The sequence below is a fragment of the Tasmannia lanceolata genome, unplaced genomic scaffold (genome assembly GCF_043159265.1).
Source record: "Tasmannia lanceolata isolate RefF3 unplaced genomic scaffold, GAP_Taslan_0.1 ptg000015l, whole genome shotgun sequence".
NCBI classification, from domain to species: domain Eukaryota; kingdom Viridiplantae; phylum Streptophyta; class Magnoliopsida; order Canellales; family Winteraceae; genus Tasmannia; species Tasmannia lanceolata.
The window spans coordinates 59,980,017-60,006,262 of NW_027518692.1; the positions used below are offsets into that span (position 1 = coordinate 59,980,017).

Consider the following 26,246-nt stretch of genomic DNA (forward strand, 5'->3'; position numbering starts at 1 on the left):
ATGCTGTGAACTCAAGGAAATTTGTGTGTGATAGAGAGGGGGTGAAAAAGTATAAGGGAAAGAAAGTGGATGATGGTAAGGAAAAGAGGGAACGACGAGCTGTCAGATTGGATTGCAAAGCTAAGATGATCATAAAACTAAGAGATGAGAAGTGGGTAGTGACCACCTTTGACGACATTCATTCTCACATTCTGACCTCCCCACTTAAGAGGCAAATGCACCGTTCCCATAATAGATTCAGTAAGAGTGAAAGTGTGAAGACGTTGATTGACTGTCTCGATGAGACTCAGATGCCCGCTGCGAGGATTGCAAAGGCTATTAATTCAACAAACGATGGAATATCAGGTGTGGTAACACCTGATCAAGTTGCTTCCCATTTGAGAAAAAAGAGGGTGAACAATATAGGCCAAGAAGCTGTCTTAGTGGCCAATCATCTCCAAAACAAGAGATCAGAAGACCCGAATTTCTTTTTCTCAATGGAGTTGGATACGGATGGGACCTTCCGATCTATGTTCTGGGCTGACGCTAGGGCTAGAGATGCTTACATAACATTTAGCGATGTCATTGTATTTGATGTCACTTACAAAACCAATAGGTTATCTCTGCCATTTGCACCGTTTACGGGAGTGAACCATCATAGACAATCGACCCTATTCGGATGTGCCCTGTTAGCTGATGAGACAGAAGAAACCTTCAGTTGGTTATTTGAACAGTGGTTGACGTGCATGCATGGCAAAGCACCTGATGCAATAATAACTGATATGGATCCAGCCATGAAAAATGCAATTGGAAGAGTTTTTCCAGACACCCATCATAGATTTTGTTCGTGGCACATACACAGGCATTTGCTTGAGCATGTTGCAGAGATGAGGGATTCGACTAGTAAATTCTGCCTCGATTATAATCGGTGGTATTTTTCAAAAAACATAGAGGATTGTGAGCAGTTGTGGGAAGATTTGGTTTGTAATTATGAAATCGGGGACAGTGATTGGTTATCTAGGATGTGGGAGCAGCGAGAGCATTGGGTTCCGGCATATTGGCGAAACACATTTACTGCAGGAATGACTTCAAGTCAACGTAGCGAAAGCATGAATGCATTTTTTGATGGATATGTGAATAGCAAAACTAGCTTGCATGAGTTCTTAGATGCATGTGATAGGGCACTGGTTCAACGTCGTAAAACAGAAGCTGAAGAAGATTTCAAGTCGAAATATTCGAAAGCAAGTATGAAAACGAATAGCCCATTGGAAGAAGAGGCGGGGATATTCTATACGAGGAATATGTTTAACATTTTCCAGGATGAGTTGAGGGATAGTAGTGGTTGTTGGCACGACCAGTTGAGCAAGGATGGGGCCGTGGAAGAATATTTGGTAGGTCTCAGAAATGATGTGAAGAGTAGATGGTGTAGGGTATTTTATTATGATTCCGATGGAATGACCTTCAAATGCGATTGTGCTAAGTTTGAAAGGGAGGGGATCTTATGCAAACATATCTTTCGTATTATGGATATGAAACAATTAAAGAAGGTCCCCGACCATTACATGTTGAAGAGATGGTCTATTCAGGCAATGTATCAAGTAGGGGGTACAATATCTACAAGGCCACAAGTGGGTAGTAGCGTCAATCCGTTTGAAAGGTGGTGCCTAATCTCAAGATGGCAGCGACTGGTTGATGGACCTGGAAGAGATGAGAAAGTTTTCAAGAGGATGACTGAATTTTGTGATATTCTTTTCGCTGAAGAAGAACAAAAGCAGAAAGAAAATGAAGTTACATTGGAGGCAAGTGAGATACCAATCGTTGGTAGCGAAGTATATTCAAACTTTGCTGTGAGTCAAATAGCTGAAATCACAATTCGAGACCCACCAGTTGCGAAGACAAAGGGCCGTCCAAAGAATCCAACACGCTTGAAATCTGGCTTAGAGACATCTATATCCGAACCAAAGAAACGGACGTGCCAATCCTGTGGCGGAAAAGGACATTATAAGTCGACATGTAAAAATAAAAGCCAGGTTTGTTTTGTTCCCTACTTACTCATTTGTATGTGTACATGGACTTTCTTAAAGTGGTAATTGTAAATGTTTATATATATATATATTTTTATCATGCTTCGCAACAGTTCTTATCTGTTTCTGAATTTGGTGGAGATGATACAGGTACTTCTAATTGGTGCTGCATCAGTTTTGCTATAGCAGTGTTCGTTTGCAGTTTTTGTAGTTGCAGGGATGAGCTACTTACTCATGCTCATTTGTGGTCAATGAGGGAGGAGTACTACTTCACAATTACATGTGCTGGTAAGGAGATTCTCGAGACAGATTTTGAAATTTAATGTCTTCCATATTATCAGTGTTAAATTATTGGGTGATCCAAGCCAGTCATTTGTTGGGCACTGCCCAAAATATAGCAATTCAATCCCTATATTTTCTGACCTTTACAGATTTACCTGTAGGGTATTTTGATGTAGTCTTCTTTACACCTCAATTTGCATCTGTAGTGCTTCACTTATCTGCAGCCTTTTGAAAACCAAAATCCTATTGGCAGTGCAAAATTTTTACACTGAGCAATTCACACTCTCATGAATCTTCCAAGAACGACGTGTAAATGTGTCAAGATCACACAAGTAAAGCATGCATTTGAAATCTGAAGGAATGTGGCCTAATCTAAAATCCGGCTTCAAAGATTTTCCAATTACTATATTTCTTTTTGTGGACGATAATGCAATAAATAGATAACCAACTAGCAGTTAACAGAGGCATCCGATTTCAACATTTCGGATCTATTTCCCTAATGCTCTTTCTAAACTTCTAGCTTAGGTACATCACCCAATCTATTCCTTAAGTAGTAGTTGTTGTGATGATTTGATTTGTAGTTGGTGGTATATTATTTATCGATATTTATTTTGAACAGAAAGACACAGATGTTTTGATAATTGCAGAAAACCAGCTTGTCTTTTGTTTTTTAATTGGCTTCTAAGAGGGGGGATATCATTTCCCTTTGGAAACTGTAATAACATTTGACAGATCCTTCAACATCTAACCCTCGTGATATCTCACCCAATGTCATGTTTTTGTTCATAACAGCTCGGAGGACCATCTTATTCAGTCCCAGTGGGGAGGAGAGACGCAAGAAGTGCGAACAGGAATGCAGCTATAGCACAGCAACCAAACAAGATGATCAGTACACCATGTTCAGTGATGAAAACCCAAATGCCTGTTCTGTCATGTAAAACAGCTGATTCCATAGAAAAGAAAATGGGTTTTTTTTGTCCTCTGTCACATTTTATCTGTTTCCCCTCTCCAAGTCCACTGTAAACAATTAAATGTTGTTTTTGTGCATTTAATAGAGTTTCAGGTCCTTCCAGGGCTTGGATTAGTTGTTGTTGTTTTTTTTTTGTCTGGATTTTCCAATATTTAGGTTGTCAAGGAACAGCTACATATATCTACTCTGTTGTCCAATGGTTTTTCAAGGCATATCAGTATTTGTACTGTGCATACCAGAGTATGCACACATTTACTTTAAATTCAAATAAAAGGTAAAGAAGGCTTACTCTTCCAAGCAAAAGAGCCACATAAACAAGGTGGGGTTTAATGTAGTACAAACTTTAAAAACTTTTGCTTTTTTGCTTTTCTGTCAACTTCATGAGATGTATGTGTCGGCTCCCCTTAACAAAGCAGGGATTTTGTAACAGCAAATGGTAAAGACTCCCCTTACCAAAGCAGGGAATTTGTAACAGCAATTGGTAAAGACTGGGCTGCCAAAATCAAGGAATTGTGGTTATAATCTCCCAGCTTAATCGAGATTGGGATTGAGCATGAATTACCTTAAATAAGGCCCAGTTCGTTTGAGATTATCACAACCAATTGTGAGGGCCAAATCTATTATTGAGCTCAACTTTACGTTTAAATTTTAGCCCATTAATCGGTATGGCCCTTGCAATCGGTTGTCACAATCTTAAAAGAACAAGGTATAAGGTGGATGAATAATCTGCTGTTTTCTAGAGGCATAATTTGAAATTTTGTTGGGCTAATGCACTATTTGCCCAATATCCAAAGTTTCAGAAAACCTGGATGGCATAATTTCCATGAATAAGCACTCTTGCATCTATAAAATGTTTGGAGCTTCACCTTCTATCTCTTTAATTGTTTACATTGGACCCTTTTTTTATTTTTTTTTATTAGCGGGATTTGCTAGTGTCCTTCGCACAAGGCATTTCACGGATGGTCTTTTGCATGTGAGAGCAGCCACCTCGTGAATGAAGACAAAATCTGCTGAAAAGTGAGCCTATGAGATGGACACTAGCAAATCCCTAAATAAGCACCATATTCTCAAGAAAGAGATAGAGAGAGAGAGAGAGAGAGAGAGAGAGAGAGAGAGAAGTTGGGCTTTTAAAAAAAAGAGGGCATCTGCAACTGTTTGGGTTTCTTCAAGCTTAAACAAAAACGAGGGTTTGAAATCAGCCATTTGGGTTTTTCTATTTGAAATCTGCCATTTGCCATTTGGGTTTTTCTTCGCAAACAGCTAGTTGGGTTTTCTTTAAACCTTCATCGCACCTTCATCGCACCTTCATCGCAAACAGCTAGTTGGAACGAAACCTTCATCGCACCATATTCTCAAGAAAGAGATACAGAGAGAGAGAGAGAGAGAGAGAGAGAGAGAGAGAGAGAGAGAGAGAGAGAGAGAGAAGTTGGGCTTTTAAAAAAAAGAGGGCATCTGCAACTGTTTGGGTTTCTTCAAGCTTAAACAAAAACGAGGGTTTGAAATCAGCCATTTGGGTTTTTCTATTTGAAATCTGCCATTTGCCATTTGGGTTTTTCTTCACAAACAGCTAGTTGGGTTTTCTTTAAACCTTCATCGCACCTTCTTCGCAAACAGCTAGTTGGAACGAAACCTTCATCGCACCATATTCTCAAGAAAGAGATACAGAGAGAGAGAGAGAGAGAAGTTGGGTTTTCTTTAAAAAATGAGAGAGAAGAAAGAGATACAGAGAGAGAGAGAGAGAGAGAGAGAGCGTTATGGTTTTAGAAAAACCCTCGATTTTATTACGACAAACAGAACGCACTTTGAAACGCACGCTTCAGCGCACCATTTTTTCGAACGCTTAAGCGCATAAACAGTTTTCTCTATATATATATATATATATATATATATATATATATATATATATATAGGGATATACTAGGGTTATTGACTAGTTAATGGACTCTAGCCCATGTAAGCCCACTACACCGGTCCACTGGTCTATTATCTTATTGGGCTTATATTATAACATAATAGGGTTATACTATATACCCAACATCAAATGGGTGCCTGGCCCAAGTGCGAAGGGTACAACTCCGGTTGATTTTTGGGAATTCGAAAGTCTCATAAATGGATGAGCAATCACGACTGTTGATCTTTTAGAACATCCCCAGGCCACCTACACGGGGTCCATGAGGAACGTACATCCTATGCACAATAAAAAGAAGTATGAAAATCAATTATTTAGCTTTTCATGCGTAACCTGAAAAGAGGGTTGATGAATAAGAGAAATTATATGATGCCCGCCCTAGAGTCCCATAGGGTGGTACGACAAAAGTACCACCCTTCGATGTTTGATCCAACAGCCTCTTAAAAAGCGGGCTGCTGTTGGATTAAATATAAAGGAGTACCGCCAGCACGGGTATAATAAGGGATAGAGAGGCATCATAAGCATTTCCTCAGCACTCACATTTTAGAGGAGAATTTGAAACCGAGAGGTTTTCCTAAGGGCTCAGCTGATGGAGGATTGACAAAAATAATGTTACTTTGGGCGTAAATTAACAGTCCAAAACTAGTTAGACGACAATGCATCCGAAAACCCCGATCTAATAATTCAACCTGTAACCATACCGAGATTGCAAAAGGAAAATAAAAATTGAACAGCCCAAATTCAATCTGTATAAGGCATCTAGTTAAAATGGATGTGATCGTTAAACCAATTTAATTTTTGGACTATGACACATTTATGATGGGACCGACCCATAAACGATTTGGATAATGTACACAAGTGACGCTGTATGTTTTCCCATCTTCCCATCCCTCTCTGCAAAAATCCACTGAGAGAAGACAATGACAGTAGTTCACTTTATGACCCAATTACATGGTCTTCCTTTCTCCCATTGGTGGAATTTATGAAACCCGCACATCCTTTGTATGTCCTTTTGTTAATTATAGATGGTTCCTATAATTTCCAATAATTGCAACACAAGGTTGCCACGGTTGGTGATCTTAACCCCTTTGAAAGTGTGTGTGGACTGTGCTTAACCAATTCTTGGCCATGAATCCCTGGCAGTTACGCCTCATCAAGAGTCAGACTACTAGGACTAGAATATTTTCTTAGATAATAGAGATGAACAACGTGTTTGGACATTTCAAACATGGAATCAACTAAGTCCCCCCACCTCCACAACTTTTCCCACTTTTTTTTTGAGTTATGGTAATATAAAGAAGGCACGCGGAAAAGGGCTTTTATTTATTTATTTGATGGGTTCTGCTGACTCTTCTTGTTCAAAGGAAAATTGGCGGCCCTCTCAAAACCACCACATCATCCTTGGAGACCTAATTCTCCTAACAAGTATCCCAAAAATCTGAGAATCCCCCAAAAAGCTCATCTATTTTAAACATTTAAAAAGGGCTGATATCACACTACAATATTTTGATAATGGCACTCTAATTTGTTTTCCACCTAGCTAGAAAGAGTTTTTTAGAAATTTTAATAACCTAACAACTGATTAAAGAGGTACATATAAAAAGAGTGCTTCCATTATTAAAACTTAGTAGTGGGATTGTGGAAATATCATTTCCCCTTTAAAAAACCTTGATAATTAAAAAACACAAATTCATAAACCTTGATGGCTAATTAATTTGTCACATTCTCATGAATTATTTATATGGGAAATGATAAACTCCCCCCCGAGTTGAACCCACCTTGCACCCTTAGTAACCCAGGGTGGCACCTTAAATATATTAAAATGAATAAAATACAGAAGAGGAGGACATAAAATCTTACCTCTAACCCAACATATTACAATATAAGAGGGCCTTCACAAATATTCTTCAAGCTTGTATACAGGTTGCGTTTTTACTTGGTTCCATAGAAACATGGCCTCTAGATGGGCATACTATGGGATGACATCCTTTTCGATGAGTACGTGGAATGGGTTGTGTTCATGATGCGCAGATAGGTTGTAGATTAGTGGTGTAAGTAATTCTTAGGGAGGAGATGAATAGTGGTAAGTAGTGTCTAATTGTATCGGGTGTCATTACCAATATAGAGAGAGGGAAGAAAGAGAAAGAGAGAAAAGGCATTGCTCATCCGCTCCCAACAAATCCAAACAAAACTCCACATCTCTTACTGTGGATTTTGGCTTGGATCTCACGGGAGGGGGCAAGGGTGACAGATAAAATGTGGATTTTGGCTTGGAAGAACGACATTAAATTCATCCAAACAAAGAAAAAAGAATAAAAGATTAACCACTCGATACATAAGAAACTCTACTGATTGAACGGCTTAGATTGTTTTACCATAACACTGGCCCACCAGATTAAAGCTCCGAATTGTTGCAGCGTTGTGTCCCGAATCACGATACACTGTGTGTCAGGGCGCACGATAAGTAACGTGTGCCCTAACGAACACGATAGCTTACCCGCTTCTCTAAAATACGAACAGTCGAACAATGCGTCCTCTCAGAAGCAAAAGGAAATGAAGATTCAATCTATACGGAATTGGGGGATTTCGAAACCCTATAACTCCACTAGAATCTCGCCATGAAATGAAAAACTGTAGAAGAAAAAGATTTTCTACAGATCTTCGATCTGATCCTTCTCATATTCCATGTCTCCGATTCTTTTCATCCTCTTCATTCTTCTCACAACCTACAAAGCTTCTTCTTTTTCTTCTTCTTCCTCGCGTTCGCTACTTCGAGATATCAGCACTCCGGATATTCCTGATGCGGCCGTGGATCTGAACAGCTCGAATTTTGACAGTGTTCTTAAAGAATCTCCGGCTTCATTTGCCATCGTCGAATTTTTTGCTCACTGGTGAGATTTTTTCTTGAGAAATTTGGTATTATAAGATGATGTTAGGTTTTACCTTTCTAGAAAAAGATGAGGTTAGGTTTTGGATGATTTCTGTACCTTTCGTTAATTGAATCAGGGATCTGTTAAACGAAGTTGGAAATTGAAAGCTGTTGATCTTTTTGGATTGGCCTAGTATTTAGATTTATTTCTCCATTTCATTTTTTTACCATATTAAATTGAAACTAAATTGGATTGTTTCAGTATGCTTGCTTGGTATTCTAATTGTTTAGTTTAAGAATGGTTTTCTTTTGAATTGTGTTGGGTGGTCGTGATTATGTGATATAGGATGATGGAATGTGATTTTAATTTTTTTTTTGTAGAGCTTAAACCTTTAGACTGCTTACATTCATTGTTATGGAAGATAGTGAAAGTACTGTAACTTGTTATTTATTTTTATATTATTTGTCTTTTTTTTTTTTCCTTTTCATTGTTCAGATGCTTTTGCGATGTAGATACAAAAAAAATGTTCAACTTCACCATTGGTTTTGGGGAATGGGACTCTGGTGTTAAGCATTTATGCTATCTTTTTTTATTTTCTGTAGGTCTATGTTCTTATTAATTTGCTATTTTTTTTGTCTGCAATTTTTTAGGTTTAGAATCAGAATGTGTCATTTTTTTCACTCTTCCTACTTACCTACTTTGTATTTTTTGGAAAATGCTATAGAAATGCCCATGAATGGAGCTCTCTCGCTCGTACCATTGTGGGCTATCACTTCTGATAGGTTGTTTGCTTAGTAGTGAACATGGCTAAGAAATCTGATTGAGTTGGTTTGACCATGCAAGGTGATGACCTAAATCAAGCATTGGACAAGGCTCGTGTCTTTGTCTGACCTTCATTTCAATTTACACTGATCATATTACATGATGTAGTAGTATAATACAAAAATCACCTACTCTATGATTTCTCGGTTCTAGACTTCTAGTTTAAGGTAAATATTCATGCATTTTCATTATACGTGGCAAAAACATGACGAGGGGCGAATACTTGCAAAAGAGGAGGAGATATCATTGATGAAAGGGGCTTGGGATACTGTTTACACCCGTTTTTGAATTTGAAATCTGTCACGTGCGACGTTATCGGCCACAAACAGATACAATAAAAATCAATGGAGCAGTGGAGATTGGAGAGGAACGGAATAGTCATGCGAGGGGAGAATAGTGCTGGGTGGTTCTGTTCGAAATGAGGATACCCTAACTACAACTTCTGCAATACATTCCAAATATGCTTCAAGATTTGGTTAAGAATTGATAGGGAGACGAGGAAGAAGAACAAAGGCATTAACAACTCCTTTATACTGGTTGAGAGGACTCAAGTGAAAGTGAAGAAGTCTGCTACCTGGGTGGTTTACCAAACCCACAAAAAGGAGCCTGCAAGAATATCATCTTATTGGAATGTGGTTGTGTAATAATGAAGCAGTATGACATCACAAGGGTGAAAAAACGTGCAGAGGGGAACCATTGGCAATCATCAACAAAAAGGCGGTAGAGGTGATATGCAAGGGGATGATATTCTGTCTGATTGGAGAGACACATAGCTACGAGTTGGAGGGAGAAATCATGGAAGAATAGGCAAAGCGGAGATGGAATCTAGCAAATGGTGTGAGGGTTAAAGCCCTGGGTTTTGGTACTTTTGTTTGAGTTATAGGAGGAAAAAAGGCGGTGCACATATCTAGAATGGGAAGAGAGAAGCGATGGGTGGTGTCTTGAATAGACTTTGCCCATGGTATCCAACATTTTGCTATGAGCGAAATCGATGAGTGTTCATTTTGGCCATCCTACTGTACGCCTGATTTCTATCGACCTTCATAGTCATCAGATCTATACTCAGTGAGGTGATTGAAGTAGACCTGTTGCATTGAAGTAGACCTGTCGACCGGTACTCTTATTCTTCAGCGACTCTTTAGGGAGAGGTAATAGAGGACACAGTTTCGGAGGTGGGTGTGCTCCATGTGGTTATGGTCAAGATGTCCATGATTGTGGTAGAGGATGTGCATCATGTCATTGCACTCATTGTGGTATGGCTGGTCATATTATCTACCTGTTTTGGGATATTTATGGCAAACCAGCATGAGCGAATCGTGTTTTTAATGCAGAATATCCAACTAATCAGAAGTCTTCCGACCAAGGTTTTAAATTTCGGTTTTGGAAATTTCCGAAATTTCGGCGAAAACGATTGAAATTAAAAAAAAAGAAAGAAGCAATATCTTAGCCGTTACCAAATTTTGACGAAATCCCGGTAATTTTGGCTGAAATTTCGGGATAATATTAAATAATCAATTAAAAACTGAATTTTTGCAGATATTCCTGAAATTTCGGGGGGAAACGAAGATCGAAATTATGTAACGTCTCGACTTTACCCAATTTCGGTCTCCACTGAAACCTGAAATTTCGGATTTCGGTCGAAATTTAAAACCTTGCTTCCGACACTCTCCAGACGTCATTTGATAGTCCAGGACAGTCCACGTATCTCACCCGTGATGAATAGTCCTGGTTAGTCAAGAGCCAAGAAGGGGGGCTTGTATTTGTTACATGCTAGAAGCCCCCTTTCGTATATTCGAACATTGTTGCTGATAGTTTGGCTAACAAGGGAATCCGAACGGCTACCTTTTGTCTGCTGCAGCAGCCCCAGCCAACGCCTGATCAATGATTTGAAAGCTTCTGCGGCCCTAAAAATAAAAAAGGACCTTATCACAACTATAAAGAAAGTGAGTTGAGGGGTTACCTCTAATGAGGGGCTGACTACCAGTGGAACCATCTTCGATACCCTTCTCATGTCAAGGTAGGTCCGAAGGGTCTAACACTATACATGAGAAGGGGGTTTGTCTGTGTTGAAGTGCCATCTTCATACCGATAGTCACCCCCTCCTTGTGGTAACCACCACCGGCAGCCCTTATATATGTATGAAAATATAGGGGCTTCTAGCATGTAACAAATGCGGCACACTTTAGCAACTCAACTCAACTCTATCGGACTCATTTCATAGAAGAGTGGCAAATTTTACTGTCGGCTGCCAACCTGACTCCAACCCTCCTTTATTATAACTTTATTATAATTTGCCACTCTTCATTGAAATGAAGAGTGGCAAATTTTGCGGCACACTTTAGCAACTTCACAAAATTTTGTTGGATGTGAATTACCCCTTTCTCAATGACATTTCCTATAAATTAAACTTGTTTTTTTTGTTATTATAACTTGGGTTAATTTTAATTACAAATTGCCATTAAAAGTTTTATTTTATTTTAATCATCCGCATTCTACGGTTAAATTTACAAAAAGTCTCTCTCTCTCTCTCTCTCTCTCTCTCTCTCTCTCTCTCTCTCTCTCTCTCTCTCTCTCTCTCTCTCTCCACCACCGCCATTGGTTAGCATCACCGACCAGGCGACCATTGTTTGAATGCTATCCAAATCGAGACTCGAGTCCTCTTGTTTCAAGTGGACGGAGATCAATTAGTTTTCGATGAAAAAAAATCCTCAAGCAAGCAAAAAATATAGTTATAACTATAGCTACAAATATAATAAAATTTGACATTTTTAAAATTTAAAATATAATATTTATAATTATAAATATAAATCTTCCATTCTCTTCCCATCCTCCCTTCTTTCCCCTCCCTCCCTTCTTTCCTCTCCCAAAACCCTAATGTAATCCCTCTTTGAACTCGTAAACCTCTAAAATAAAGTAGAGAAGAAGATGCATCTCGAGAAATCTATCCCTGTCGCCGATCCCAATGTCGATTCCGGCCATGAGACCGACGCTGAAAAGATCCAAAAGCTCCTTGAAGGCTTGAACCATACACCAATGACCAACTCATCGAATTCCTCCACAACACTGCGGTTTCTGACTCTCCCTCCACCGCATCTGCTTCATTGTTGATCGTGAAGTCCCACAAAGCCTCCCGTAGTAAGATCTTGGTCCATGACCTTGGCTTGGAAACCACTCGCACAATCCTAGTTTTTTCTTTTGATCCCTTCAGCGAAATTGAAGAATGAATGCCCTTGATAGGGATTAACATTGAAACGTATACAAAAGGAGCAGAAAAGGACAAAGTAGTCCGACCCATGCCTTAGCCCAGTACTATGCTTGTGAAGCGGGTCCCTCTCAGGATGGGCCCGCATGGGACCTCCAATTGAAACATATACAAAAGGAGCAGAAAAGGACAAAGTAGTCCGAAGTACTACGCTTGTGAAGCGGGTCCCACTCAAGATGGGCCCGCATGGGACCTCCAATAGGTCGAGTGACCTGCTTGGGATCACAGAGCATGAAAATATGGGGAGACGGTTGTTGGGGTTGGGGGGCTGGAGACTACGTGGGCAATCCTAATTATCTCTTTATTTTTATTTGATTTCTCCATGTTTAGGTCAGTAGGGCTATTTTTGGTGTTTTGGGCATCACTTTTTTTTTTTCATTTGGTAGCGAAATTGCAATTTTGTCAATTTTATTATTTTTTTGGTCAATTTTTGTCAATTTGTTATAATTTTGTGTTGTAAAACCTGCTCTATTTTTTTAAGTCTAGCCTTTTAGTGGTAGTTGTAAAATAGTTTTCCTTCTCTAGGGAGGAGTTGACTGTTGGAGCTCCCATGTGATTGTTGCGAGTTCATGAAATATTCATATGAGGAAAAAAGAGAGATGGAGTTCATGAAGGATGCTAAATGGGGTCATATGCTTTCATTTCAATTGGGTTTTACGTCCCAAGAAAGATTGCTTTTAGAAAGATTGTAATAGGATTTGAGATTTGTAAAAATTCTATAAAACTTAGGAATGTAACTTTGGGAGAGGTAAGGTTTGGGCAGATTTTGGCAAAGTTTAGTTATGTCACAAGAAACCGGTAGGTTTTCAAAATCTATATTGTTTTAAAAGTTGGTGTATATAGAACCTTCTTTTATTTTGTTTTTTAGTTTTGATTGATGGACAGACTATTGCTTACTGTAGGTGATATTTGACATGAGCCAATTTACTTCTTCATGCAATTGTTTCTACGCCGTTTGGACTGTTAACCTATATTCTACTTTTCTTCTGTTGGGTTTGCAGGTGTCCCGCTTGTCGAAATTATAAGGTACCATGCATTATGTTATCGTAATTACTAGTTCTCGGTGCATCATTTGTCTAAGTTGTTCTCACTTGAGGAACAATTATGCAGCCTCATTATGAAAAGGTCGCGGTGCTTTTCAATGGACCAAACGCAGTTCATCCTGGGATTATATTCATGGCAAGGGTAGATTGTGCAGTGAAGGTATGGCGGCTTTTCTCCTTGATTGATTTTTTTATTTCAATGAAGAGGTGGTGGTAATGGATTTCTAAAATTCTTCATTTTGAAAACAATGGTGATGCTATTGCTTGTTTCAAAGGTTAATGATGATTTCTTTTTCCTTTTCATTTATGTGCTACTGATGTTTTGTAAAGTCCTATACTGGTAAATAAGTCACAGTGGATGACAATATAGTTGGTAATTTGGTTACATGCTATTGTTTCACTAGGCATGATTTTAATTGGTTTAAGTTGGTAGAGGTGAAAACATCTACTATATTCATATATGTAATATGGATAGGTGCATATGTACACCTAGATTTGTACATTCATAAAAAGGGCGGCCCAGTGCACGTGGCTGTCTGGGGAGGGCTAGATGTACGCAGTCTTAGCCCTGCTTTGCAGAGAGGCTGTTTCTGTGACTCGAACCCGTGACCACCAGGTCACAATGGAGCAACCTTGCTCGCCCTCTAGACTTGTACATTCATATATAAGAAAAATGACGAGTCCTCCATAGGCTACCCATCTCATTGGGCAAGCGATAGACTTCGCTTGCTTTAGAGTACTCTCCTTGATTTCATGGAGGTCCTATCATTTGCTCAATAAGGAAGTTGTCAAGGGCTATCTGGGACTTCAAATACATGACTGATGTTGGGATCATATATTGACATCATGGCAATGGCAAGGAATGGGGCACATATATTATATATGCATATTATGTGTGTGTATGTATTGAGGAGAATGATAGTATGAAAAGCACAAGATATGCCTGATTCGAGTCCACTCATGTGGTTGGACCCTTCATTTGGTGGCCCCTTGCCTCATCATGGAGATGATGGTAGTTGAGCTTCTGGAAGCCTTATTAAGTTATCAAATGATGACCTAATGATGCTGAAATAAGACAATTTATCTGATTAATTGAAACTGAAGAAGGTAATACTGAAAGCTTGTGGAAATATTTGGATCCGTGATTGGTCTTTTAATTTCCCATTTAATCTGGGGCTTCCCACACAATCTCAGGTATTCTGCCTCCAGATTAGACGAGTCTCTTTTTATTCGTTTTTAGTATTACTGTCTGGAAAGCTGATGGTGGGATATGTGATTCAAATGGTGTTTCCGTGGGAATATAAGTTGTAAGTTGTTTATGGAACTACTGCTTGTTTGTAAATTTTTTTTGTGATCGTCTTCTAGTTTCCTTAAATATGATAATGATTAGCAACGAGTCTTTGTTCCCTTTCCGTTGAGTCATTTCACTCCTCACTCATTTTTTTTTTTTTTTATTTTTTGTGTCAGCACATTTTATCTCATTTAGTTGGATGTATGGTGATTAGCCCTTCTTTTTGAATGTGTGGCAGCACAGATAAATACAAAGCTTTGTGATAGGTTTTCGGTTAGTCATTATCCTATGCTGCTATGGGGTCCTCCTTCTAAATTTGCTTCTGGTGCATGGGAACCTAAAAAAGATGGAAACAAAATACAGTCTATTGATGACGGAAGGACGGCTGATCGCTTGCTAGATTGGATTAATAAACGGATGGGCAGGCAAGTTTTCACTAGCCATTCTTGTAGCTTTTGATTATGTATATGACACACCAATTTGTGATGGAAGTGATTTTTCTTTGATTTATGCTCTTTCATATGATGAACTTTTGATATAACAACTAAACTTATCAAGTGAGCGAAGCCGAATATAATTGTTAGTGGAATACACCGTTGAGTTTTTCGTTAGCTTTCTTTGCTGTACAACTATGAAGTGTGTGTCTGTCACTTCTACATAGCATAAATGGCATACAGAAGGCTTGCACTTGGTGCTCCGTAGTTGTACTCATAACAAAATTTGTGTAATGAATATAGTTGCAAGTATTCTGCATCATTTTGTGTATCATACAATTCCTTTATATTGGAGAGGTTTTTGATTTTTGGTTTGAATTACTCCCACATTGTGTGGGTAAGATGGACTCTCATAGAATTTGGAATTCTTCCAACTCTTTCTCAGTCATTTACTGTGTTCTGGTCATTGTTTATGTATAAATAATCTCCATTAAAGATTTATCACATTAATGTCTACATATCTATGGTATTTTCTTTGAATTTGCTTTCATCTCCCATTAGATTTAGCTCTTAACAGAAACTCCCACATGCTCAATTTACAGATGAATGGTGCTATTACTAGAATTTAATTTTGGAACATAGTTGTCAAAAAGAAGGATTATATATCATTTACACTTGTCCTTTATAGGATAACTTTTGGCTACATGAGTTATACATATTTGTGGATTTTTTTGTTTTTTTGCAATCATTTCAAGATCGGTGATCTGGCGGGTCTGCATTCTTTGTGTGCTGTAGCACTGGCATGGTAACTCAAGAAGATTCACAATATCATCCAAAATCTTCGACTGTACAATATTATTTACTCCGAGTTATGATTCATGTTTCTTTTATTGAGACCTTAATCCTAATAAAAAGCAAATGCTCTTATTGTTTGGTGTCACAGTATGACTTTTCTCATGAAATGTTAATAGAAGTCCGTAACAGTGGTTACAGCAGAGAACAGTTACTTATGTCATATTGGTAATATGGATAAGTTTGTTGTTTTCTTTTTTGTCTTCTGTTTTCTTTTGTTTTTTGTTTTTTATCATTGGCTGTCTTTTACTCGTTTTTGTTGTATGTATTTTTTTGATATTGTTTAACCTTTAAATTACTCTTCATAGAATCTTGTTGGTTTCTTTCCACACACCAGTATGCTTTTCTTTTCACATGTTTTATGTGATCTGGTAATGCACACCGGTATTCTTTTCTTTTTACATGTTTGTGTTATCTGGTGATGCAATTTATATTATTAATTTATGCTCTGGGTGTAATGCTCCTTCAAGTGGACAATAGATCTGGGTAATTTTTGAAACTTCTGTAATTTTGCAGTTCATTTAGGTTGGAGGACGAGAAATATGAGAATGAACATCTTCTCCAATCAAATGCTTCAGATCCTGTACAGGTCTTTGAAATAGGAAACCTGTGTTCTCCTGTTCCCTAATTTTGTTTATTCAAGAATATGATTAGTTTTTTATTGTATGGTTAAAGATTGCTCGAGCCATATATGATGTTGAGGAAGCAACAGCGAATGCTTTCAGTATCATCTTGGATAACAAGGTAGAGTCCATATATGCTGACTGATTTAAGATATTCTGTACCTCTAAAAATTAATGATTTCCACCTGGGATTTCTTCTACAGATGGTTAAATCGAAGACTCGAGCCCCTCTTATAAGGTTCCTCGAACTCTTGGTGGCTCATCACCCTTCTAAGAGGTTAAATGCTAGACTTCTCCGTCACATGTCTTTAATCTTCACAACGAACTGCTTTGTTGCTTATGCTAATTTTTTGTATTAGGTGCCAAAAAGGAAGTGCAGAAATGCTTGTAAACTTTGATGGATTGTGGCCTTCAGATCTGTGGTCAGTCAGTTCACAAGAAGCTGTTCTTATTCATGAAAGGGATGCTCTTAAGACTTTCCGGATTTGTGGAAAAGATGTTCCTCGTGGATATTGGGTTAGTATTATGCTATATTTGACTTTCTTCGGAACTTTAATCGGATAAGGTATTTTATGCATTTGCACATCTGATATGAGACTAAAAGATGTATGAATTTCTTGCTTTTCGTATTGATTTGTTTGACAGTTTGAGTCATAGCTAGCCTGCCAAGATAATGGGGAAGTTGTGGGCAAGTTTAGGTATTCTTGTTTCTCAAGTTTTGAGTTACACCCCTTGTAAGCATTGCTTCCATTTCTTGCATCCAGGTCCAAGTAATCAAGTTTTGAGTGATTTGCACGCGGGTGCAGAAACGTATTCCGTAATTCTATTTTTTCATTGAGAACATCATTGCCAGATAGGAAACAAATGCAGGATTTGCAATGGGTTAGGATCATGGATCTAAAAGAAGTCTTTTGGAGACAGATCTAGATCATTATGGTTGGCAGCGAGAGATGTTTCCACCGTACTGCCATTTCTAGGGGTAGGAAAGAATTGCTTGGCAAACTTCTAATCTTTTATTGAGAATATAAAGCCAAAGCTGGGATGGAAGAGGAAATTGTTAAATAAATGTTCCAGACTGAGTAGAATAGTAGACCTTGGATTTATGGTGACCTTCCCCAAATCTCTGAAGAGCTAGCATCTGACGTTTAAGCTGTTTTCAGCTTATACCAAGATAAGACGCTAGGAACCAATGGATTTTCACCATGCTTCTCTCAAGAGTTCTGGGAAGTTAATAACTCTCTGTCTAATGTTACGGAGGAGTTTTAGTTTTGTTACTGAACTTCCAACACCTTAATGCTTTATTTATTTCACCAATTCCAAAAGTTAGAAATGCATGGAGTGTAACGGATCTAAGACCCATTAGTCTTATTAGAAGTGTGTATAAAAACATTTCTATTGTGCTGTCCTTAAAAGATCTCAACAGATAATGTCCCTGCTCTTATATTTCCCTTATCTTTATAAATGTTTTGAATACAAAATATGCCGGTACTTGGTTTGGTGTGTGAGAAAAGATGTGTTTTAATTTATTTTGAAGCGGGACTAGTCTTCTCTAGAAATGGCCTTGCTTTTCTATCCATCTGTTCTAGTTATTGTGTATTTACTCATTATTAGTGTACCCTGTATAATATTTTTTAGTTTTTACGTAGTGCTTAAGCTACTCAAAATTTATGATGTGTTTTGTAAGGAGCAGAGTGTTTGATTGTTGTTATTTGCACTGTTATTGTGGTGCAGATATTTTGCCGTGGCAGCAAAAATGATACCAGGGGTTTTAGGTACTATATACAATTTTTTATCTTCATTTATATATGCGATGTTTGATCCACAACTGTTACATGTTATTTTTTGAGTTTTAATTGATCTTCTCCCATTCTATAAGAGGTTTTTCAGTCATAGGACAATATTTAGTTATTTAGCTTTATTGACAATAAATTATATAAAATTTTTAAATTATATAATTTTGTATATGTATCACTTTTCATCTGATTGAAAATTGATCTTATTCGGTTCTAACAAAAAGTGATCTCATTCTCACCTATATTTGATATTAGAGTGTCACGTTGAATTTGGAGCTTTACAGTGAACCTTTAAAAAAATTATTGCCTCTCTTCATTTTCGCCTTTTCTCAGACCTTAATGTCTGCCATTGTTCCATCAGCAGTCTCCCTAGTCTGACATTCCTGTTTTTTTCCTTTTTTTTTTGAACATTAGTGTGATTTTTTCCCTTGTTGAGTTGTTTTCTTTGTTCTCGTTATTCTTTGGTCCTACCCCATACCAACCTCAAATCATTGATCATCAAATCCTGTATTCGACATCTAAAACCTTTGGCCTCCTCTCTCCAAGAAGAAAAGGAATTGTATTTATCACTTGTCATGTTAGAAAGGAAACATTAAGAATAACGATCTGCAATTGCATGGGAGCTTATGACATGTTCCCACTAACTCAACACTAGCTGATCAATTGATCTTCACTATCGAGTCCAATATTGTTCTTTTTTGGGTTGAAAAATGAAAACCCATTCCCTAGAATTTGAAATGCAAATTTCATATTCAATATTTGCACTTGAAACTTTGCAATAGAAAAGTGTTTCTTAAATGGACACCATTTCATCCTTTTTTTCTCAATTGTTCTCTATCTGATAGGTTCTTCCGAGAGTCTTGCTTTCTTTTATTCTTTGGTCTGCTTTCTTTTTCTTGTTGTTTTATCCTGGGTGACCTCCTTGGTCTTCCCGTTTTAATATATTTTTCTCTGATTATCTTTCAAAAAAAAAAAGAAACTTTGAAGCTGGAAATGATTTTGATCAATTGGTTCTTTGAGGATGACTACTCTAGTTGAAATCAGCTTTCAATGACTATTAGCAACTCAAGTGCTTATGTTGTTGTGTGAGAAACAAAATGGGTAAAAGTACTTCATGGACTTATCAATTCAACTCTATTTGTGAGGTATAAACAAATGTTCCTGCGTTGATAGAATCTGTCTTTGATAATTTCTTAAACCATGCTTCTGTATCACTTTACATAATACCCATCTCATATGCCCTAACTGAATCTAAGCTCTTGTTGGTGATTAAGGCTCCAGCAATATCTTGTCCACACTTCACATGAGATACTTGATATTCAGAGATGACGGAGTGCAGCCTCCGTCAGCTTCAATGAAAGAACCTTCATAAAATATTGTGTAGACTACAAACTAGGCTATCAGCCAAAGTCCTTCACCATGATGAGATAATAAAGGTAGCACTTGCACCCTTATTGAAGTCATCCTGTCGTGGAGACCCTTAAAATAAATCCACCTGGCTTTGAGGCTTAATCCCTACTCAACTCCTTGCCCTGAGGAATTTTGTTGTGAAGATGTTTATGGGGTTCCATGGAAGGTAACAGCTTCCAGTTTTCCAGATCGAAAGTCGAGTGTCAATTGGTCTTGAGGCTGTATCCCGACTTTTCTATCTTCAGTTCATCAAACTCCTTTCTAGCACATGCAATTTTAGTTTGAGAGTTGTTTTAACATTACTGTCTAACATGGGTCTCTGAGCAGTGTTCTTCAAATAGATGTTTAAGTGGTCCTGCTCGCTTGACGATAATATTCAAAGCATTTTTTTTTAATAGCATAGTCAAAGCATTTAAAAAAACGACAATACTCAAAGCTCCCACCACTAAGATAAAAGAAAATGGTACGGAGGGTCTCCTTGTCTAAAATCCTTGAACTCTTAAATATAAAGGCTGCCATTAATAAGAATAGAGGAACTTGTAGCTGAGATACGTGCCAACACCCATTTACACCATTTTGTTCTGAACCCCATTCTATCCTTCATACACAGTTCCACTCCACGTGATCATATGCTTTTTAGTATGACAATCAACTTCGTTGTGATGAATGGAGCCGCAATTTCAAATTATGAACATTTCCCTGTTAAATATACCATAGGCACGTGTTGAAATAACGCCAATTTCAAGTTCCCCATTACAGAATAGATTTTCTTACTAATTAAAAATCCCAGTAACTAACTAGATTTTTTTCTCATATTTTCTGTATTTGGAGAATTTCACCTTCTTCATGAAAATTTTCTATAGGATTCATTAGCCGACCCCAACTAGTTTGGGACAAAGGCTTAGTTGAGTTGAGTTGAGATTTTCTGCATTTGGAGACAATGGTTTCCTCTTGTTTTTCTTAGCATATTGAATGTTTTCATTTACGTGTTCAAAATTTTGCTTACCGTAAAGAAAATACTACCAGATGGATTTATGTAAAAGTGTAAAACCCATCAGTCGATAAAAAGAAGCTTATTAGATTACAGCATAACACAGCCCGTTGAAGATGTTTACATTGGTTTGTGTGGCTGTTGATTTCTTGCAGCTGTGGCTTATGGGTGCTATTGCACTCTTTATCAGTAAGGGTTGATGATGGAGAGAGTCATTCGGCATTTACAGCCGTCTGTGAATTCATTCACAACTTCTTCATCTGTGAGGAATGTCGCCAACACTTCTATAAGATGTGTTCAAGGTGAGGCTCTGAAAAATTTTACTTTTTTTTTTTTTCTGAAATGGTTGAAAATTTGTAATTCTTACACTCCATTTTTTTTTTTCATTCCCACTAACATTCTTGCATCATTATGCTTTACCTACAGTGTTTCTTCTCCTATAAACACAACGCGGGATTTCGCTCTGTGGTTATGGAGCACACACAACAAAGTTAACCAGAGATTAATGAAAGCAGAAAAAACTCTAGGAACAGGTGACCCAAAGTACCCAAAGATGATATGGCCATCAAAGAAGCTCTGTCCATCCTGTTTTCTATCTATGAGCAAGAAAAATAATGGCACAGTTCAAGTTGATTGGAATATGGATGAAGTGTTTAATTTCTTGGTTAGACACTACGGAAAGATTTTCGTGTCAAAATCAAACGAAAAGGGTCTCGGTGATCCATGGAGTGACGAGTCAGTAGCGGAGGATATAACTACCTCGGCAAATGCAGTTGCAGTGCCTGTTGGAGCTGCATTGGCCATTGCTCTCGCTAGCTGTGCATTCGGAGCACTCGCATGTGTCTGGAGAACGCAACAGAAGAATCGGAAGTACTTTCACCAACTACACTCTTTAAAGAACATATGATTAGTAGGAGGGTAATTAATTAATTATCATTTATGGGCTTGTTAAAAGACACTGATCCCTGAGAGGTAAGGGGTCATTGTGCTTACTTGGGAGGTTAATTGATACTTTTCTGTTCTTTTTGACATTTCAGGCCGAGGAAGAATTTGAAATGAGATTTCTTATAGATCAAACTAGGCGTTGCCGTTTAAGGTGTGCAGCTTGGTTCTGAGGCTGTATACATTGTGGTTAGCCAAAAAAGGTGTGAATCTGCCCCCAGCCCCAAGAACGCTTATTTTACATATATTTTTTTATATTTTGATTGAAATATGTAGTTTCGTTTCTTAATCTAGATTTTGGAAGTCTTTGGCATTCAAAACCTTTTATAAAATTTGTACATTGGTTGCTCCCATTCTAGTTATAAAGATGTTGGGTCTGCAAAGGCACTTTAATCATTCAAAAAGAGCATCATTTACTCCTTTTTGGGGCTTGTTCTTTGAAGATTCTGATGGGAGTGTTGATTTAATTAGCTTCATATGGTCTGAATGGGACAATCATAATCCATAATTTCAAGGGTTAGGATCGTCCAATGGATAAGATTTTAAGTGCACGGCTTATCAGCAAGTAAGATCAACAAATGAATGGTTTGGATCATTGAACGGATCTTAGTTTTGCCTGCCTTACCTTTCTCTTAAAAATTAGGCGCCCCATACCATATAATTTCTTCTTTTAGACTATATGAGGGGAGAAATTATACGATGAAGGGTCTTATAAACACGTGCTTATCATCCCATCGTTGATATTTGATCCATCAGCAGCTCACTTTTTGAGGAACTGTTGTTGCATCAAATATCACAAGGGGCCGCTTGGATACACAGATTTTAGAATCTTGGATTTCCTCAAAATCCTGGATGGGAGACAAGAGACGAAGACCGTCTGTCGTTTTCTGATTTCTCGTCCTTCTTTCCATCAAGTGAGAGTAGGAGGTCGTCCCTGTTTCCAGGTTTAAGAATTCTCAGGATGGGGGAGATTCATGAAACCTGGATTTCTTACTAAAAAGGAGATTTCCTTCAGATACTAGGGGTAATTCATGGCGCACCTGCGAAAGAATAATATATCCCAATAATGTTATCCATGGGTGAATCTGCCAGTCTAAGGGCCTTTTCAGACACTTCAAAATTATCTGCATACAACCATATATGCAAATAATGTTTATAATAGTTTTAGAGAAGGAAGAGAACTACCTGAAAGGCGGTCAGTGCTCGTACCATTATATAAACAGGGATAAGAATTCCGGCAGTCCTCAGCAGCGAGTTGTAATGGATTAGTAAAATCAGATTATGTTTCTTCCTGGAGACTCACTATGGATAATGGGAACGAATACTCGTCAGCTCTGCTAATTATGATCATAAGCGTGTGGCGTAGAACCAAAAGGACCATGAACTGGATAAATTAAATAAGGGAAAGGGATCTTAGCAAAGGATACCTATCAGCGCAGATGCCTTCATTTCGGATCAGTTGATGTTCCAAATGTTTTAACTGAAGAACTTACAATTACAGCAACTGAACGGCAGCAAATCATGATTCTTGTGCTTTGAGATGAGTAATCATCAGAGTCGGAATCCAAGAAATCACTGTCTGTTGCAACCATTGCTATAAATCGAGGATTATGCAGGTATCGTCGGATAAATTCCCAGTTTCCCCTGACAGAAACACCATAAACTTGTGAGCGTCATTGACGAGAAATAAAAAATAGTTAAGAAGTTAGCTGAAATTTATCGGAATACACCCGAATTGAAACAACTGAGGTGGCGCTGTATATCATGGTTTGAATTGCTGCAATCCAACATATGGAACAAAATGAAAGCTCAAAAACAGTATTTTGATATTTGAAAACAGTCTTTCGCTAGTTCAATAAGGAAATTTAACTTTTTAAGTGCTAAATGTACAGTTATAACATAATCAGGGATGTAAAACTAAACTCATTAGAAAATGTTAATCACCTGGTGGCAGATTTCACACTTTGTATCGCCCTTCTCTTCACACCACCATTGAACACACTTGCGGTGAGCATACTGCACATGTAAGTAGCTGTCAGTACAGATTCCCCAGTTATAGAAGCATAATTTTAGATTTTTCTTCCATCTCCAGAGTCCAAACAATCGATGGTAATAAGCATGACAGCGTTGAGAAACCAGGAATGAGATGCAAGCAAATCAGGAGAACAGAGTAACAATTAAATTACGAGACATCAAGGCAATCCATCCTAAAAAAAATAAAATCCTGAAAAGAAATGAAAATAGAAGAAAAAGAGGAAAGTGTAACAATTGCTATTGCACAATCTCATGGCAAGGTGGGTGTGGACATATTATTATGGATCTATATTGGCTCATATTACAATGATTTAGGTAGATAGGGTGTCCTTTTACCAATTAAAAAGCATGAAAAAACGCTAACAAACAGACAAACAAACAGAAGGATTAATGTTGTTCGAAGAGTCCTCCTCCTCCCATGTTCCTATAACCAGAAAATAATTCTGCTAAGGATGATATCTGTTCTCCCTTATCTTAATAAGGCATTCTTCTCTCTGTTTTACACTTCTCTCATCAGGGTTTTTTTTTTCCCTGAATGGTAAAATTGATCTTTATATAGTTAAGTTTCTCTCATTAGCTGTTAATCCCAAAAAATCTACCAATAGCCAATCAAGAAAGTGTAAAATAAAGAGGGGAGGCTGCTATTAAAACCAGGGAATGCAGATATCATTTCCCTTGGCATCTGATTACTTAACAAAATTTAAGCTCATCAGGAACTAGGCCTGCTCAATGAACAGCTATGACAATAGAAACCCAAACCCAAACCCAAACCCAAACCAGGGAATGTATATTTTGATGTGCCAAAATTCCAGAGACATCAAAAACATATGAAAACCAGCAGAGTTTCTCTTTTGCAGGTGAGGATTTGGGGCTCTCTTCAATTTTTCAGAGTGTTAATCTTTTCTCTTTATGTAACCCTTTTTATTTGTTGCTCTCTCTTAATTATATTGCCTTAGTTCACCTACCTAAAAGGACAATGTTGGGTGAGATGAATTCCAGCAACTCAGCCTACCAAGATACTACCCAACCTTCCTAACTGAAGAAAGACCATTAGTTCAGACGAACTCATTTAAGAGTCATACACAACCTTTAGTGATTAGCTAGAAATTCCTATACATCAGAGTAGCGAAAATTCGGAAAAGAGGTATAGGTATCAAAAGATTCAAAACTCAAACTTACCTTCAAGCTGCCACAACAAGAACAGGGTGTCTCCATGTTCAAGTCTTCGTCCTCATCCTGGCAAATTCGGCACTCCACCAATTTAGGCGTTGCACACCCAAAATTCCTCTTCTGAAGAGCAAATTCAGTCTCGGCTTCAATTTCAGAGGCTGAAGCAATTTGAGACTGATTTCTGCTCTCAATAGCAGCTTCAATAGTAGATTCAGTGATCAATCGATCCATCAGCAACACAAAACGATCAACCATCTCAAAAAATACACAAACTTCAGACCCAATTCATGGTGCAATCTATTTCTTTTCACTGGAAAATATGATAATAAAAAAGCTAAGAATTCAAATCAACTAAAGAGAATAAGGCCCGGGTTTCTTGATTAAATATTCAAATATTAATTAAAAAAAGCAAAGAAAACAGAACAGTCCATGGAAGGGAAAAGGGGATCAAATATTATTAGGTAGAACCAGTGATGAAACTGAAGCAAATAAGAACCTAACCATCAACACGAAAGGAAAAGAAAAGGACATAGGAAAGAGTAATGTCCCAAACAAGGAAAAGTTGCTAAAGTGCTAACCCAAAATGAGATGAAAAAAAAGGAATTGGGAACATATCCAAAAAAGGAATATATGAAGGGGTTACCTTTACTAGAAAAAAGCATGGACGAAATTGCATCAGAAATTAAAAGTTAAAACCCAAGTTACCCAAAATGCCATAGAACAAATGAATAACCCAAAATGAAGCCACCTTTCCTAGTCAAAATGAGTAATTAAACGGCATTCAAAACAAAATCCAAGTATACAACCATCAAAACAAAGAAAAACAAGAAAGAGAAGGAAAAAAACGAAGAATGAGGGCGCCTTTTATCAATGAAAAGCTACAGTGAAACTGCATCCAAAATAGAAGAAAAGAAACCAAACCCAACCATAAAAAACAAAGACAAAATTTATTTTTAAAAAAAATAAAAATCACCTAAGAAAAATGACAAAAACCCAAGAAAATGAGGCACCTTTTTGAGCCAAAATCGAAAACCCAAACTTTAAAACGGAAAAGAAAAAGTGCCTAGAAAGGAAAAGGAGAGGCAAACCAGAGAAAAATGGTACCTTTATCAATATAAAGCAATGAAGAAACAAAACCCAATGAGAGTAGAAAATAAAACAGCTGATGAGAGGATAATCGATTGTGAGACCAAAACTGATGATTGGGCTGAGAATTGTTAATTTTGAGCCCAATAATCAGGTTTGGAATCCCAAATCGGTCCCAAAAATTCAAAATAAACAGAAACGTATCACGATAAACAGAATCGGATTCTTGGATGTCCACCTCTATTGGCCCTGAAGTAGAACAACTTTTTTTTCAGCTGAAATTGGTTCTTTCTTTTTTCTACTTCTAAATTATCGTGAGAAGGTAAATGGGATGGTTGGAACACAAAAATATCGTGATAAATTAGCTTGCTATTTATACTCCAATTTCTCAACGAACACGTGTAGAATGGGCCCATTCGAGGGTGGTCCATTTGGTGGGATATTTTGGGTGGGTCCCTA

General features: G+C 37.7%; 3 protein-coding genes across 5 annotated transcripts; 2 read left to right on the plus strand and 1 right to left on the minus strand.

Annotated features, from left to right (window-relative positions):
• The first annotated feature begins 290 nt into the window (after nucleotides 1-290).
• On the plus strand, nucleotides 291-2,287 carry LOC143892119 (protein FAR1-RELATED SEQUENCE 5-like). Its single transcript, XM_077396584.1, has 2 exons — nucleotides 291-2,009; nucleotides 2,154-2,287. Exons 1-2 carry the CDS (start codon nucleotides 291-293, stop codon nucleotides 2,187-2,189), a joined length of 1,755 nt encoding a protein of 584 aa, XP_077252699.1. The 3' UTR covers nucleotides 2,190-2,287.
• A 5,350-nt stretch (nucleotides 2,288-7,637) lies between these two features.
• Nucleotides 7,638-21,917, plus strand: QSOX2 (quiescin-sulfhydryl oxidase 2). Of its 2 annotated transcripts, none has more exons than XM_077397630.1 (12): nucleotides 7,638-8,055; nucleotides 13,120-13,144; nucleotides 13,229-13,321; nucleotides 14,696-14,877; nucleotides 16,255-16,327; nucleotides 16,414-16,482; nucleotides 16,565-16,638; nucleotides 16,721-16,877; nucleotides 18,093-18,133; nucleotides 20,711-20,857; nucleotides 20,982-21,473; nucleotides 21,593-21,917. In XM_077397630.1, the coding sequence occupies exons 1-11, from the start codon at nucleotides 7,850-7,852 to the stop codon at nucleotides 21,460-21,462; spliced, it is 1,548 nt and encodes a 515-aa protein (XP_077253745.1). In that variant the 5' UTR covers nucleotides 7,638-7,849; the 3' UTR covers nucleotides 21,463-21,473; nucleotides 21,593-21,917. The 2 variants fall into 2 exon arrangements, with proteins under 2 accessions (XP_077253745.1, XP_077253746.1); XM_077397631.1 differs by having other exon boundaries at nucleotides 20,982-21,425.
• On the minus strand, nucleotides 19,541-25,803 carry LOC143892769 (uncharacterized). 2 transcript variants are annotated; one of them, XR_013255604.1, is made up of 4 exons: nucleotides 24,711-25,803; nucleotides 23,442-23,513; nucleotides 22,925-23,141; nucleotides 19,541-22,831 (listed from the first exon to the last, which is right to left on the minus strand). XR_013255604.1 is itself a non-coding variant. In XM_077397632.1 (3 exons), the coding sequence occupies exons 1-3, from the start codon at nucleotides 24,954-24,956 to the stop codon at nucleotides 23,106-23,108; spliced, it is 354 nt and encodes a 117-aa protein (XP_077253747.1). In that variant the 5' UTR covers nucleotides 24,957-25,803; the 3' UTR covers nucleotides 19,541-23,105. The 2 variants fall into 2 exon arrangements, 1 of the variants encoding a protein (XP_077253747.1); XM_077397632.1 differs by having other exon boundaries at nucleotides 19,541-23,141.
• Nucleotides 25,804-26,246: the final 443 nt, after the last annotated feature.